Below are 18,467 nucleotides of genomic sequence, written 5' to 3'. Positions count from 1 at the left end.
AGAATGCGCAAGATTATTACAATCATATAAGATTGCAAAGACTGTAAACCAATCATTATTTTATAATAATCTTATATAAATTTGTACACATCATTACAGAAGTAGATTTCTATGAATATGTATTATAATAATAAGCTTGTAGTTACAGTAGTATCTAAACATACACTAACATACTCTAAAAAGGTGTTTAATCAAATATATGGTGTCGCTAATGCACTGTCTGGGGTATTGAAAGCTTCCTAGATATTTCCTACAAGCTTAATAACACAAGATTTAGAAAGGTTACTCAGGTATGTCCCATGTAAATATTTAAATGACCAAGACTAGGCTGAATTGTTTCTAAACTAAAGAGAAAGCACATATAAAATCCCTTCAATAATTTCTTTTTTTTTTTTTTTTAATAAAGATGACTAACATTAACCTTAATCAGATGACAAAAGCTACAGGAAAATATGGACAAGAAGTACCAGTTTGGGTAGTGAATTCTTAAGAATCCTAACATCCTTAACAAGAAGATCAACACGTGGCATGAGGGGAGAGGAAGAGTAAGAAGAAAGGCACAGAAGAGAAGAGCAAATGAGACAGATGACATAGAATAAGTGCATCAGGAGTGCTGATTAAAACTCTAAAGGTTTGAGACGAGTTGAAATGAGATGTGATAGATACCAGTTTGCATTGCTTAAGTCATCTTGGAACAATGAAACTGAAAGAGACAAAAGAAGTCAAGTAAATGCTGGCAGGCTCTAAGAATTTTTACATTATTGGAAAGTCTTAAAAAGAGACCTTTGGACAATTCTCTCTGCTGATGATATTTATCTAGATGGTATCTGTCTAGAACTAAAATCTATCAATTTACTTCCCAAAGTTCTTTCAGATAACTGTCAAAATAGACTAAAGGGCTCTGAGGAAGTTTAGCTTTGAGCTAAAAGAATCAAGGACAAGGGTGATGAAGTGAAAATATGTTAATCACAAAAGCTATGTATTTGTCCTATACTGCTTAACCCTCCTGTAACTGACTCTGAATTTAGGTTATACTTCACTTAATAACCTATACTTTTGGTCTACAAACAAACAAAAAAGTATCTGGGCAACTGAAGGTTAACTAATTCTGCTCAAAGTCAACTGCACTGAAATATTTGAATAAAACTTGATTTTATTTACTTGCTAGTGTTAAAAATAAGACACATCACATAGGTATGCAGTCACTGGCTGAAGGCAGTCATGAACTTCAGGTGGTACTGCAGTCTCAAAATTTTTCTATTCCTGCTGAAATCTCTCCAGTCTCAGTCTTCCCTTCAATAATGAAATGTCCTATGCAGAATAATGATTCCTTATCCAATATCTAAAAGAAAATAATGGCTAGGACCACCACCCAAATTTCCTTGGGGGTAGATATGGCAAAGAATGGTGGAAGTGTGTTCAAAGGAATCACAAATCAGATACAAATAAAGACACACTTGGAAGAGGAAAAAGATTTTCATGTCAGGGCTAAATCAAAGGTTTTGATTAAAATGGCAGCTGCAATTCTGTGTATTAAAGTCAGCTGGTCTTTGTCAACCTAGATATGTAATATTGGTGAAAGGCTACCATACAACTGTATGACCTGTCTCAGTTCTGGACAACATAATATAAAGGTTTCTGGTAACGAACACTCATTGAATTTCCTGTTACATAAGTTCTTTTCTTTGTCTGTTTGTTTACTCAAAAATCTATTTGAAATATATTGTCTAAAAAAAAAAAAATTACAGTGTCATGTCAAACATTATCTAAAAAATTAAAACCGAAGTCCCGTTCCATCAGTTGCTCTGATTTTCTTTCCTAAAAATGTACATTACATGATTTTTTTATATTTTCTTCTCATATTCACTCCAATAGAAACCCTTTCCTTTACAAAAAAAAATACTTTTAGCAAATTTTTTATTAGAATGACTCTGAGGTAAAGGACCCTATTATGCATTCCTTCTTTGAAATAAATTCTGAAAAGCTTCTTTCTGAAATTCTGAGGAATTTGAGGGAATTCTGAGGAATCTGACAGCTAGCACACCACACATACACCTCTCACAATCTCATTCCAAAATAATCATTCGTGAAAATAAACAACCTGTTTCAGCATTACTGAGTTCAAACAGATGCAAATTCTCTATTACTGTAATACACTTTTGGTTCATTTTCTTGGTATGCATTGTATGCTAGTGAAATTAAATGTAATATTCTACTTGGAAAATTGTTTATTTCTAAATGAGCTATTGCAAAAAAAGAAGAAAATAGGAGTGTGCAATAGTATTTGGAAGCCCTTACAAATTGTTGGATGTACATCATGCTACACCCTCTGCAAATCTTGGCCACAGAAATGGAAACCATTAGCAAAACATTAAAACAAAGCTGGAAACTGCTGATTATCAGTTTGCCACTGTCTTCACATTTAATGCAGTACTTGGCTCAAAAAGTTCTTTAAAAATCCCCAATATAAGTGAAAATATTTACAAAATAGAATGTCTCTCACTTAATGCCTATTGGGCAATAGTCTTTTAAAACTCCACAGACACTTGTAAATCTGTCAAAAGAATCACTTCCCATAAACAAACTTTCACGTAAAGAGCATTTCAGTGTCAATCAGACAGGATTTGGAATTTTTTAAGCACCAATTTTAAAGTAAACGCAAAACCAGAAATAGTTTAATGTTGATAACAGTAAATTACTAACTATTTACTCACCAGAACCCACCAGTAGCATTTACAGGAATCATCCTGACAGTGAAACCAAGTAACACCATGAATTCCTATAAACCTGTCACTGACACCATCCCCCATGAGTTATGCCACTGTGAAAGCTGCTAAAACTACCCCCCTCCTCTTGTCTGCTCAGAGCCTGGCAGGTTATACTGCCAAGCTTGCTATTTCATTTTCTTGTTATAATGCAGGCTTATCTTTGACAGGAGGGTTACTATTTGGTAATTTTTTTTTAGAACCCCTACATTTTCTGTCTCAAAGGGGATTTGAAACCATACCACAAATTAATTCAATGTAGTACTAAATAACCCCAAATTTCTGTATGAGAGGATCCATGATTTTTTACAGTGCAGAAGACTGTTACACTACTTGGGCCTATATACCCAAACAAGAATCTAATAGACTTTACATAAAATGCATACATTTAAATTATTCAGCAAGTGCTATATAACTTAATCACGATTTAGTTTGTTTGGTTTTGCTTTATTACATTTTCTTACTTGCAAACAACTTTCCGAGTTAAACAAAAAGTTACAGGAGATGCATGTCCATTGGGCTCTGTTGCAGAATTTGGTTATATTCTCTGGTTATTACATGTAACTTAGACACATAATTACTGCAGGTATGCACATAAGAATGTTAGCTTTATTACAATCTATTGTATCTCTGTCGTCTACAGCTTTTGTGCTTATTTATAACCTTGAAGCAAATGTTTCTTTTCAGATAGAATTTTAAATAAATGTGGAGAAGAAGAGATTTATTTTGATTCCTTTGGAGTACAGTATAAGAATTTTGACAACTTCTAACTGCAAGTGGTTATGCTGCTACTGACACAGAAAAGTTTCAGAGACAGTATTTCACTTGCGTTTTTGGACACACATTGATAATTAGTACACATCTCAATGATGGCAACAGATAAAGGTTCAAGCACTAACACCCTAGGCTAGACCTCGGTTGACTAATACAGAAGCCTTTGAACCAAACAGAGAGGGAAGTGCCATGAAGGGGGTGTGAGGTTTTCTGAGACAAAAGTATCTGAGAAAAATATAGGAGGATCAAATTGTGGTGGTACTCTATTCTCAAGCTTCGTTTTTATTGTCTTAAATAAAGGTCAACAATTTAATGCAAAGTGTTAGCACACTTAAAACTAAATATACCATTCTAACCTATTAATTGCTTGCATAGTTACAGTTCTGTGAAGTTAATTTCAGGTAATTTATAAGAAATGTGCTTCTATGTACAATTATTTTCTTCACTCATTAATAAGTCATTTTTCTTAAAAAGCCATTTCAGAGGATAGAAGCTATTAAGTAAAGCTTTAAACATTCCAATCTTTGTCTGTTTGAAATACATTTTCTTCATGACACACAGAAAGAAGTATCTGTTTTGGTGCTCAAGCTCTCACGTATGAGACAGAAAAACATTTCCATGATAAGCCCTAAGCTGTGGAAAGTGAAATAATTGAATTAGTGGCATACAAAACACCCTGTAAAGTTCACCTGTTCTCACGGAGTTTTAATGGAAGCTGAAAGTCAGACATCTTGACAATTCTCACAAGTTTGATTGGATATTCTGGCTCTGTCTTTAAGATTTAAGATTTATGAGGATTTTTTGTTTGTTTCTTTTAAGTTTAACAACATTTTGAACTTTTACAGTATGTGATGGCATGCAGAGGAACTGTCAGGCCTATATTAGTTTTAATTAACATAAAACAAAAATTTTTTTTACTCCTTGTTTTGTCAAAATGTATCAACATTTTATATAAATAATTTAAAAACCTTTCTGTTAAGATTGTTTCCTAAGAATACATTTAACAAAATGAACAAAGATTGCTAGTAAAACTAAATATTTTTCACACCATAGCAACATATCTGAGACATTAACCTCTGGCTAATGTATTCTCTCTGAAATGGTAGTTTACATTCAGTGTGGCCTTCAGCAGAGAAGCATACTGCAAGGGACTAAACAACACATATAAATGAATCTAAGTACTAAACCCTCATAATTTTCCAGTCAAGATTCCTTAAGTGATTCCAGCACACATTATTAGTAGAAAGTTTTGGTTTAGTGTCAAGATCCAAACGTACAGACCTCCGCACATCATTAAGATCTGTCAGGAGTGTAGAAATGTGTGCTAAGCAGAACCCACTGAGAAACTGGAACATTTCCCTTCTGTCTGAACAGTACAAAAAATGAATATTTTGAAATTGAATAGTGTTGTCTAATTTAGTGGAAGACAAAATTTTTAAGAAGAAATAATAATAATTTTAATCAGATGAGCTGTTTACTGTGCTAGGAAAAAAAAGACCTTTCAAATGCACAAACACATTATTACTTAGCATACTGAACAAGGGATCAGATAGAAGAGAATTGCTGGGCAATGGCTGGAACAGTATGTTTATGAGCTGAAATGGTAGAGGCCGGAGAATCTTCTGTTTCCCTCTGTACTGCTGGATCTCTGATTTTCTGTGCAAGACAGACCATAAAGTTTCACCTAATTAATTCTACCAAGTTTATGGCTTTGGCTGAGCTAGAGCATCCTGCTTAGATTTAAAATCATGTAAATTCATAAACTACCTACAATACTAGCAGGAACACTCTTCAAAGTGTTAATTAGCCTCAGTACTACTAATTTGTATCCCACTGTCTGAAATAAAGTACTTTCAATCTTTGATCATTGGCAGTAAATACGTAAGCAACCACTTCAATTCTAGCACAAATCTGCCTTTTCTTTTACTGCATACTCCCGTAAATATGAAGTCACTGCTCCTCCCAAGGCTAGTATTACACACTCTCCAAACTACATCATTCATTATCCATCATACATATTGATAGGGACAATATTCCTCCTGTTCCCAGATGTATACGACCTGCTCCCAGATGTACACTACATAGTTATGTAACTAATGCTTAACACACACATATATATATTTATATAAAAGGGCACACAGAAAAGTGCACAGAAAAATCATAACTGTGGTATTTCCAAGATTCGTTTTAGAATCTTAACATTTGCAGAATGATTTTCAACAATAAATTTTGGAAGATTCTTTAGCCAAAGGAAAAAATATAAAAGAAAAAATTAACAGCATGCCATTGTTTAACCAACAGAAAGCTTTCTCCCTCTCCTTTGTGCGCACATGCAGACATCTGCTTCCAGGGAATAAACTCTTCTAAAACATCATTGCTTTGCTCCTCTGTTGTATTTCTGAATCTTATTAAAACCATTCCATACTATTCTCTATTATCACAAACTAGAAAAATCTAATGGAATTTTAAGAAATGATCCACTTAGGAAAATTTCCACTTAATGTATTCACATATGAACATTACCAATGCAACACTGTCAAAATGTTTGTTTTATTGTAAAACAGAATCCAATGTACATATACAAAATGTGTTTTTTAATGCCTGTGTTGTATCTTTGCCAAATCAAAACAAACTGAAATATATCTCATCCTGCTGAGGCAAGACACTATTCAAAAAGTGGTCAGAAAACTCTGAGAAGGAAAAGATTGTCATTTTGTCAACAAAAACTGAAAACAAAATAACTTTTCCTGTACAAAGCTGTCCTTTGCTGTTTTCCTTACACCATTCTGTTTCTACAACATTCTATTTCTTGCAACTTTCATTTCAATTTGCCAGCACTTCCAAAATTTTAAGGTTAATTTTAAAATTTAAAAGTATAATTAACATGAAGAAAATCAATGTGACTCGTTCCTGGAAGGTATCATGCAACTTCTCTGCTCTCGCTGGGAAAATTTTTCTGGAACATGTATGTGACTCAGATGTCTAAACACCATTTTTAAATTTACTTAAAACATTTAATTTAAATTAGACTAAGGCTTCAATTGGTTGAAAATATTTTAGAAAAGGGCCTTTGATACTTTTCCGAATACTATCCTCCTATAATGAATAAACAATTACCTTTTACTGAGAAATATCAATTGATCCAATAAATTATATAGAAAGTTAACACTCAACTGATCTAATATTTAGAATTTTCATTATGTGATTAGTAAACTTACTGTCTATAAAGCAAATCAAACAACAGACAAAATCTCTCAACATTGTAATCATTGCCCTATTGATAATTATTGTACCATGATTATACTAAAACTCTATTCCATAACAGACTTTGTCTGAAGCCATATTATGTATGAATTAAATGTATAATTCCATCTGAATAAATATGAACACATTCAATTAATTTCTCCATCTGTGCTTACATACAAATCCAACAAAGCTGAAAATGTTTCAATGAAAACATCAATTAATCTCTAGAACAAAAACGGTTTATAGTTAATTAGTGGATATTTTGCTGCAAAAACTTTCATCTCAGTTTGAGGACTCTGATGGGAACACACACATTTATGAATTTTAAATTAACTTCTTGTGAATACTACTGATTAAACTTCTCCGCTTTTGTACATCTTTCTATTGGTAAATATATTCCCTTATAATCCTTGATAAAACCAGATGTTGTTCAGTATTTGAAATCTGGAAAATCGTAGATTTTTAGTCTTAAATGGGCATGAACTAATTAGTTTTTCTTTTTGCAGCTTCCTCCTTGTCTTTATTTACAGTGACAGTGGCTGCAAGAATCGAGAATGAGTGACCCTTTTCAACTTCCATCCGTTTCTCATTTCTAAATTCTCTTCCATTCTTGTCTTAATTTTGTAATACAGATCCACTTTGCAATATAATGTGATACAGAGCTCCCTGAAGAGGCACTGAATGAGAGCAATGTAGATGCAACAGTTTAGTCTGCTCTAGACAGCCATGCTAAGAGACAGGGTTAATTAGCTATTATGCTGGTATTGGTAAGCAACACCATGCTGGTTGCAACCAATGCACTGGATCTGTTTCTATGAAAAAGACTATATATATGTGTGTACACACATATTCATATCTGAAAAAGAATATATATATTGTCATGCCACTTGAGAATGAGGATAAAATGAAGCACTTGAAGAGGCAGCGGAAGCCAGGTATGTTCAGCCTGGTGAAGAGGAAGCTAACTGTTGATCTAGTTTTATGCTTCAACTAACTAACGAATAGCTATAGAGAAGATGCAGCCAGACTTTTCTCAGAAATGCACATCTAAAGAAAATGGAGCAATAGTCACAAGTTGCAGCACAGTAAATTCTCCCACAGGATAAGGGAAAATATTCAAGACAGTGATTCAGCACTGGAACAGGTGCCAGAGAGGTGCTGGAATTTCCATCCTTAGATTCAAAACTGAGCTGACCAAGGCCCTGTACGACTTGATCTAAATATGAAGTTAGTTCCACTCAAAGGCTTTGAACCACAGGAGCTCCAGAGGTACCTTCCAACCAACCAAGCTGCATTTCTCTATGATTTTAAGATACTTGTAATGCTTCTGTATAAAAAGCAATGTGAAAACAGCCAATGTAACACTATTTCAAATGAGCCATTTCTCAACTTGTCACACATAGTTTTGCTTGCTTTCCTTTTAATCTTTTTATAAGGATTATACAATTTCAGAAGATGGTGTTGCCATAAGATGAAGTTTTGATGAAGTTCCACTACTTAAATGTGAAGAAGTTGAGGGTAATATACTTATGCAAGATACAGATCTGTCAACAATTAGGTTAAGAGGCCCCCAATTTGAAACCATGTCTCCTGGAGTACTGAAATCCAGCTGATTATTATGAGCAGCTGATCCATGAAGTCCTGCTTCTATTTTAGATTAAATTATTTCCTTTCAGTCATGTATGTGTGTATGTAAACAACTACATATATATTCATACACAGTTAAGTTAGTAAAAAATTATATACTGTATATATACTGTACTGAAAAAATATTTGAAAATGGCAACTACTGGTGGCCATGAAAGAAGGTGAAAGCAAAAGGTATGTGGATTTTCAGTGGGATCAGAATGTTAGAGTCTCATAGGAAATCTAATAAATTATGGGCAATAAAGATGTGACCCTTGAAAGTATTCAAAGAGGACCTACCTTGGTTTCCATTTTTAACTATTCAATAAATATCTTTCCTCTTTCAGTTGTTAAGGTCAAGAATACTAAAAAGTTATAATAAACATTACAGTAAATGATACAAGGAATCTAATATTGCTTTCTTTTGACTAATGAAGCAGCATTTTAAAATTTTATGAACTGTATTGCAAAGAAGAGCAATGAGTATGACAGATGGAAACAATCTACAGTGCAACTGATTTTGAATAATTAAGATTGTTCAACTTTGGAGAGAGACGAATAAAAAGTTCATGGTAAAACTTATACAAGTCTATCATACTTTGTAAAGTTACTTTCTTTCTAAAAATCTTCTTATAATTATGCACTTCAAACATTTTCTGCTTATTCCAGAACAATACCAATCAAGTAGCATTGTCCAAACTAGAAGGGAAATCATGTCTGGTCATAGGAAAAGGAAAAAGTGGAAACCATTGCCCTAGACAGGGAGTAAGATATCTTACAATCTTAAAATATTAATGCAAAGCAAAACCTGTTCTTCTCCCATAAATATAAAAATTAACTGGAAAGCTAACACCTGTTAAATGAATAAATGTATCTGCTTATGCTACTATGTAATATTTGAAATACACTGGACTATACAGACCTGGAGTGAAAACCTGAGCTTACAGAAAACATTTTTTTTTCTGTGACTTTAGAGTGAAACCAGATTTCACTCTAAAATTTTCATCTCATTTTGAAATATTGCATTCTTCTGCACTTCTTTCCCCTTAAAAGCCTATATTAAATGCATATATTTGTTTATAATTCTTTTTGACTTAAAAATGCTCATGATTACAAAGCTTGTTCTGGAATATGTGTTAAAAACCTGTTGGATTAAGGTTCTCCAAAAATTTGTTTGAATTTTTGAGCCAAACTTTAATCTAATCCCTTTAGACTAAAGTTAGTTTGTCCCTTTAAAGTCTAATCCGAAAGACTTCAAAATAGCAAATTGTATGGAACTCAATCTGTTTATCTGAAAAGGATGAAAGGGTTTGTGCTCCATCTAGGTTTGAACTTTTGGTTTCACAGTGTCTAGGTATTTCAAACCAGAGGTTTACACCATTAAGACATGCCACTCATGATAACTCAATCTTTTCTATGTTAATATCCATGATAGAAAGATAAATGAATGTCTTGATAAACTTTCAAAAAATATTTTGAAATACTAAATGACAGCTATTATGAAAAGTGTCTATCCAAATTGCCATTTCAGGCACAAGGGGTGATATTTATCTTTTTTTTAATCGTTCTGGACAAATCTCAGAAAAAAAGTATGTCACTAACAGGAACATTAGCTTGTTCCCTAATGACACACAAGAAAACCCTCTTTCAATTTATTACTTTTGTCTCATCCCACTTCCAAGGTAATCTTTTTAAGACTACCTTAGCCAACCAAACTGTGAAATAAATCCAATGTACCCTATAACACAGGCAGCACCAGTTAATATTGTTCAAATTATTTAGATCTGAAGGGCCGCGCCTGTCTGGATAGCTGGGCCCGACGCTTCTCTGGACTTGGTTTCTGCTACTCACATCTGTTTCAGCTTTAGACTTTCACTGGTATTCTGCCAGCAGCCACAACTTTTTAATGGCTACAATAAACTACAGAGACTCATCAAATCTTTGTTGTACGTGTTAAAATTATAACCTCTTCAATTAAAATTTTGATTTAAAAATAAACTACAGCATTATCTGAAGAAAAAATTTGAAAGGAAATGTTTGAAAGAGATACAATGTTTTTATATGAGTGAATGTTTCTTTGTTTAAATATAAGAGAAACTAATCACAGGAATGCTTGTTAGAATTCTGCTGCATATTTCTGAGTGATAAAATACCAACATCTGAAAACATTTCCACAACCTTTTTTGTTTCAAATCTTTGCTGTCATTAACTTTATATGTTAATTGGTTTGGCTGGGTTTCAAATACATCTTTACAATGAAGAATTATGAAAACAACCTCAACATAACAATTTTTCTAGATCTTCTATAAATACCTAAGAAAATTTGTTTTAGAAAATAGAAATCAGTGATTACAAGAAAGCTGCAGTTTTTATTTTAAGAGTTAAAGTGTTTAGCTTTTCCTACTTGCTGTCTGTGTCTTTGCAATGTAGAACAAATATGATGTGAATGTCACAGTCTCAATGCAGATCCTGCAAGACTAAGATGCGTGACAGCAGGACTACATGCTGAAAAAGTACAAGATCAAACACAGATCATGTTTCTGCACAAACTAGCCCAAAAGAGGGCAGGCCAAGGGGTTTGCAGGGCCAAGCGATGAGAGGAGATAGAGCACTCACTTATGCCCGGGTCGAACAAACAACAACTGATACTTTCCTACCACTGTTAACCTTTGAAACTATCCTAAAGATGGCAGTGACCTAATCCAGCAATTTCCAACTGTAAGGATAAATTATTTTGTAATGGTTTTCATTGCCTTATATTGAAAAAAAATAAAAACAATCATCTTGTTCAACTCTGATTCTAAAAGGACTCTTCCATTTTGATGCAGAGATGTAAATGTAAACGGAGAAGTTTTTATAGGCTTTTATGCAGATGCTCTCCCTAAAATCCATTTTCTACACAAAACTGCTTCAGTAATAGTAGCAACTTTTCCTTAACAAAAAAAGACAGCCTTAAAATATTCAGTCATCATTTGCTGGATTTATTTTAGAAAGTCAAATGAAGCACAAAATAAAAATGAAACTGCTTGGAGCACTTAGAGAGCAACCCTTCCTACTTTATTTCCACTCAGTACCTTGATTGATAGATGAGTTGGGTTTCTGAGCCCCTCCTTATAATAAACATTTTTAGATGTTTATTTTATGTCCCAGGGTGAAAATATTTTGAACTGGAGCTTTCCATTTCCATTTGTTGTGCCTTGGCAAGCTGTGCTTTATTTCTACATTAATAGTATTCAACTCTTTCTTGTAGCTGTTAAATTGTTGTTATACAACTACTGAAGAAAGTATTTACGTTATGGAACTAACAGATATCTACAGTTAAACACACAGTCTGGAGAAGCCAGAGGAAAATTCACACATAACTAAAGAAAATGTCAGAAAGATTTCATTAGGGGCCTTTCGATTGTAAAAGGGAAAACTACTTTTCAGTATCTTTACTTTCATTTTTATTAAGTCATGAGTTTGATTTTTTTTTCTTTCTAATTTATGTGAGTAATTTGTGCCACAGTGTAAAAACTCTAAATGAATCAACACTATAAACCTAATTAGCAATAAGAAAACCTCATAAAGGTCACATTTTAAATGGCACTTTGTTGTTAGCAGAACAAATGTTAAAGTTCCCAGTTACCTTCTAGATCTCTCTTCAGTTTCCTTAAGTCTTTTATTAGGTCTTCAAACTTAACTTGGGAGGCCTGGAAAAAATCCTGTGGTTCTGGTAAAGGAAAAATACTCTTGTCTGTTCCTGCTTCCTAAACAAACAAACAAACAAACAGGCCACTATGAAAATTGAATGCATTTGCAGTGAAATAAATTACTTTTTTTGAAACATCATCTATGAAACACTATTATAAAACTGCAAAAATAATATATTTTAAATCATTCTTGCTAAAACAACATATATATCATTCAAGATTAAATCCTGATGATTCTGAGTGTTCAAACTTTCTTTTAGATGTTGTAAAGCAAACTGTGCTCAATTTAAACTGTGAAACAACATTGAGCTCACAACATTTCAGTTCATTTTATATCAATAAAGGTTTAGATAAGGGATTAGAAGTTTCTTAAATACAGATAACACGAATGCCTACTTTAATGCAACAAGTAGTCTTACGCCAAAAGTTTGTGGCTTTCTCTCTTGCAATTCATTAAATATACACACACTTTATACGCACAAATTGATAACAATATTTATATATTGTCTGAAGTATTTTATACACATAAAAATACACAGTTTAAGGTTTATGTGGCTAAATAAATCACATGGGTTAGTGTCTGTATGGAACTCCGAAGTAATACCTTATTTTTAGCAAAGTAAGAAAAAAAAGATCAGAAATAAACCAAACCAAAACAAAAAAACCTTACAAGTTTCAAAGCAATATCTCCAGTGGAAATTTAAGAAGTATAAAAATGGTATTAATATGACATTACTTGTATAAGCATATACTAGGGAGTTTAAAATACTACCTCTCTTTCAGTCTGTAATAAAGGAAAACTCACAGGTTGGAGAACTAATGGTTTTGAGAACAGGGAAAAAATAATTTTATTCTTATAAAGATATGAACATTCAGGGGGAAAAAAATACAATGGATGACATTTACACTGTGCCCATTTCCTTCCAAGGAAGATAAACTGTTTTTTTTTTTCAAAATTCCCTGAAGTAAAATTACAGCATAGTAGAAAGTTTGCATTAATATTAAATATTTAAATAAATTAATTAGAAAGCATTAGCTTCAGCATTATTAAAAAAGGAGAAAAGAATACATACGTCAATACCCTAAGAACTGAGAAACATTACAGGCTAGACAAAGTTGCTTTTGTTATGAGGCTTTTTACAAGATGGGTACTTAAGTTAAAGTAATGACACTTTATTTCCCTGTTTCAACAACAAAAAACCACAAACAAACAAAAAACAAACAAAAAACCAAGTATAGATTTACATATCTACTATTTTTTTATCTCCTCTACAGTTCAGGCCCAGGAGCTGTTCCACATGCTCCAGACATACAGACCCTCCAGCATTAGAGATCATAGAATCACAGAATGGTTTGGGTTGGAAGGGGACCTTTAAAGATCATCTAGTTCACCCCCCCTGCTATGAGCAGGGAAATGTCTTCACTTACTTTAGTCTTCATTTACTTTAGTCTTACTCCTGGAAAAAATCCTCATGACTACTAACTAATCAATTCAACATCTTTATGTAAGAATTTTTTTTTTAAAAAGAGAAGGAAAAATAAATATTTTTATTCAACCAGACATAGGGCCATGAAAAATTACACTAGTCTTACATTCAAAGATTAGGTAAAGGCATCTTCTTACTCTCAAAAATAATCAATTACATACTTAAAATCAATTAATAGGGACACTTTCATTTAAAAGACAATAGTTCTAATTTTCCACTCAAAAACTTTGGACACTGCTGATATCTACCCAAAAGTCTCATAAATGTAACTTGCTCAAAGCAGCAGCCACACCTCCTCCCACATTTTCAACCTCTAACTCCTCATCAGCTGACTCACCTATCTTAAAATACCAACTTGTCCTTGCATTCTGTCATGAAAGAGGAAACATGCTTCTGTCTACCATTATTGCCACATCAGAACAAGACTTACAACATTACAGTAACCAGGATTTAAGAAAACAGGACTGGAGTGACCACTTGTCCAGTCTGCGACAGTCACAGGCAGTTGCCTGCAGTGGTTAATTCAACAGTTAATTTAAAATTTTCCAAAGCCTTATCATAAAACCTATAGCAAATTTCAGACCTATTGAGGTCCACAACTATTATAAGAAAGCAAAAGAAATGGATTTTATTTTTCTGTCAGAGCTACTGTGTTCAGATTTTTAAAAAGCTAATGCAAACCCGTTTCCAATCTCTTAAAGACACCCACTTTTGAGAAGGCTGATACAGCAAATGAATCTTTTACCTTATCACAATGGCGTAGGTAATATATGACGATATAATCCACAAGATTAATACCATTATCCTAGGAAAAAATACATATATTATTCAAAATGTGTGTGATTAACACCATTTCAAAGTGACTGAAAATCTACTCTATTTCAAAATAAATATATTATTATTTTATATTGCTGTGAGAAATAGGACTCACAATATATTTAGCCTTAGAATTACTGAACAAAAAATACATCTTTTATAACATAGGCTTAATCATACCACCAGAAGACTTAGAGTTTCTTTTGTGGTTCTAAATACCGGGTAAGAAAACATGCATTGGGTAAAGCTGTCCCTGTATCTTTTTTTTTAATAATACAAGGCATTACTGAATAATAATATTAGCTTGACTAATAATATTAATAATATTATTCTTGAATACATATTAACTAAATATTACAGTCATCTTAGATATATTAAGGTGAACTGAATTTCTTGATTCCTCTAGCCTCAACTCATCTATAAGGAAGATCTGAAAGAAGCATAGGTATTTTTCATAAAATCAGATAACATGTACCTAACAAGTATATTTCATGTCCTGTTGTCCTATAAGTATGAATTTTAATATTCACTTTGTGGAATCACCATTTCCATGGTCCCGCATACAACAACTGTATACAACAATTTTATTTTGTTACATGCCCTTGGGTCAGCATAGGCCAGATGAACTAAAGGAAAAGTGTAAAACTGCGACTTCTACGTTACAGGGTACCGTTCAACAATATAAACCAATCGTAATACAGGGAATTATATCTGGAATGTCTTTGAAGTTTTTTTGAAGTGTTTTCATATTGTATATTGACAAGTATCAGGACAAACATTTGTATGTGAACAATGTCTGTTCCTGTACAGAGCTGCTTTGTCTATATTAGAGCCTACAGCACATTATATTTTATTAATATCATACACCAGCAAAATTCTTAAGCAACTAAGCAAGTCATTGCAGTCATGCAGACAAAGCCACTCTGCTTGTATAACGGTTTTAGAAGACACTGTTGGCAGGTCATGTGACAAAAAGGAACTGAGGTGACTCATGAACATTTTATTGCCATTTTAGAGTAAAATACACCTGTTATTCTCTTTTCTATATGCTAAACTACCAAACCTATTACTTGGGTTCAAAGAGTATTTGCAGAAGACAAAACATGGTGATTCTGAAGTGGTGAGCTACATTTTTAAAAAAATCTCTATATCAAGTAACTTTCCAGGCTCATGTGACAACAGATTACTTTTATGTGGAATAAGAGATATTTAACATTGACTCTTTACCTTAGCTCCTGAAATTCAGCTAACCTAGACATAATATTGCTTGCTGGCAATTCCCAAAAAGGGAATAATGGGACACAGGAAAGGTACCTTAGATGTTCAAATATACAAGACCCTGCATTCTTCTTCCTTGCAAATACGATCTACCAAGTATCTCTGAGGTTTCATGTCTGCCTGTAGCAGCTGGCCCCTTTGAGTTTTTAAGCATTTTGGAGACTAGTCTAAACTAATCACATATTTATTTTGGCTACCAGGAAACTGTAAATACTATAATTTTTTAGCTTGTTTTGCTAAGGAACAAGTCTTATGCAATTATACTGTACATCTGTCACTCCTTTTCATAACTCATAATTTTAGAACGTGCTGGCAAATTCAGCCAAATTGGAAAGGCCCAGAGATAATTAAATTCTTACAAGTTTATGGTTAGATAGAAGAGCGAGACTAAAATTAGTACTTCTACTGAGAAAAGTCAGGCAAAACTCTGATGTTTTACATTTTTCTTCATGGCAGCTGGCCAACCAATGAACACCTGAATACTGTGAAACTTGGCCTGGTCCTAGTTTAGCTGCAGCTTGTACTGTGTCTTATCCATGAAGTAGGACTGGAAAAAAAGTGGTCACAGGGAACAGATGAACCATTGCGGTGAAGAGAAAAGTAAGATTTAGAATTATAGAATCATTTAGATTGCAAAAGACCTTTAAGATCATCAAGTCCAACCATTAACCTAACACTGCCAAGTCCATCACTAAACCATGTCCCTAAGCACAACATCTACATGTCTCTTAAATACCTCCAGGGGTGGTGACTCAACCACATACCTGGGCAGCCTGTTCCAATGCTTGACAATCCTTTCAGTGAAGAAATTTTTCCTAATATCCAATCTAAACCTCCCCTGGGGCAACTTGAGGCCATTTTGTCTCATCCTATTGCTTGTTACTTTGGAGAAGAGACCAACCATCCCCTCAATACAACCTCTTTTCAGGTAGTTTTAGAGAGCGATCAGGCCTCCCCTCAGCCTCCACTTCTCCAAGCTGAAGAACCCCAGTTCCCTCAGCCTCTTCTCATAAGACTTGTGCTCTACACCCTTCACCAGCTTCGTTGCCTTTCTTTGGATGCACTCTAGCATCTCAATGTCTTTAGGAGACAAAGAACTCAAATCCATTGGAAAAACTTTCATTAATACAGTTGCTCATTGAACAATTTATTAAATGTGTTTTCACACTTTGTTAGTGATAATATTCACAAGTAAAATGAAAAGCTCCCTAGACATACTGATTACCTGACATTGTCTGTCTCACAAATGTGTTCCTATGTACACAAAGCATAACTGGGAACAAAAGTGTAAAATCTACCTTCCTTATAGTTCAAGACAGCACTTCGCATAGGAAAAGAGGAAAAACATGAAAGAACAGGTTTTTTTCTCACCCTCCAAATCTGTACTAGCATCAGCAGAAAACACCTCCTATTCTTTGCTGCTTCATATATCCATGTGGTGTTCAGGTATGTTCTGGCAAAGAACAACTCATACAGGCAGTGTTTCCATTGCCTACATTATCTAGCACTTCCTCCATTGCCCTACTGAAATAAGGAACAAAGTAAACTCATATCAAAAGATGTCCAGAGTGTGCTTGAGCCTGACTTTGATCCTAGCATGACTAATCAAAAACGTGCTAGTGTTTCTCAATTTTTGACAAAATAATTTACTGCCATCTATGAGTATTTCTCGTGCATGCCATTCAGAAGTCTTACCCTACATCCATTTAACTGGCAACTGAAAAAAAGCCCTGAATATATCTGTTGGGTCTGACAAACTTCTTTGAAAATGATTAAAATCCTATATATTATATATTTATATCCCTTAGGTATAATTCTTTAGTGTGTATGCTGCACCGAACCCTTACTGACATTTTGTATTTAAACCTGATTTTTAAAACATTTTTACTTACATAGAGCTACCTTAAGTTAAAAGCAGGAAAAAAGAATGGGGACATTTACTGGAGAAGACTTCAGCAGTCTGTGCTCTCTCACTTCTCTCTACCCTACTGTAATTAAGTCCCTACTAGTAAGAGAGACAGACAGAAGTTCTCACATAAGATAACTACCCCAGTAGTACTGAATAGGAGCAATCAGCGATTATGGAAATATGCATATGTGCAGGAGAAGGAGGTGAAAAGTTGGGAGAAAAAAGCAAGAAAATGGTACAAAGTGCCTTGCTCTTTCAAGCAAGAATGGTAAGAAATAAGAAAAGATTAACTTTTTAGAGATGATGGAACAAAAAAAGATCACTTAAGAAAAATTATATTTAATTAAAAATGAGTACTTACTCTGCTTTTGACATCCTTTAGTTTGGGGAGTATTTCCAAACCAAATCCATCAGCTTGACCTCGGGTCCTATTCCCGCCATTCATATAATTTCCAAAAGCCAGAATCAAACCTAAAATTTCTTTTACACTTGTCATGTTCAGCAAAGCCTGGAAAATGGAGACTAGTCCGTAACTTCTGGTGGCTCAAAAATTCTAATCACTAATACAAAATACTATGCCTCAAAACAGAAATCTAGAAACACAGTGGAGAACTAATAAATTATTTTAATTTACATATAAAGATATCTATCTTGTCAGTTAAGAATCTGAGGCCATGGGCCTAATTCTTAACTATGTAGCCTTATACTACACACTGGATAAATCAATTGTAGTGTGAGCTCCTCATAAGTAAACTGAGGGCAATAGCACTTTCCCTGTCTCATACAAAACTGATTCTTTATTTACGTCTCCTTTGAAAAGGAAACACTAAGTAACTATTTTTATTGTTAGAATATGCCAAGAAATCCAAAGGGG

The 18,467-nt window shown here is 33.7% G+C and overlaps 1 protein-coding gene across 2 annotated transcripts in view; it reads right to left on the bottom strand.

The window, feature by feature from the left end:
* FMN1 (formin 1) overlaps positions 1–18,467 on the bottom strand; it is a 209,218-nt gene that overhangs the window by 51,248 nt on the left and 139,503 nt on the right. For both annotated transcript variants that reach the window (XM_074824482.1, XM_074824483.1), the window contains 3 exons: positions 17,955–18,101; positions 14,336–14,395; positions 12,040–12,160 (listed from right to left, as the gene is read on the bottom strand). In XM_074824482.1, coding sequence (XP_074680583.1) covers positions 12,040–12,160; positions 14,336–14,395; positions 17,955–18,101 — 328 coding nt within the window. The remainder of the gene's footprint in view (positions 1–12,039; positions 12,161–14,335; positions 14,396–17,954; positions 18,102–18,467) is intronic.

This window comes from Strix aluco, chromosome 4, assembly GCF_031877795.1.
Source record: "Strix aluco isolate bStrAlu1 chromosome 4, bStrAlu1.hap1, whole genome shotgun sequence".
NCBI classification, from domain to species: Eukaryota; Metazoa; Chordata; class Aves; order Strigiformes; family Strigidae; genus Strix; species Strix aluco.
This window is presented reverse-complemented; position numbering and strand designations above follow the sequence as displayed.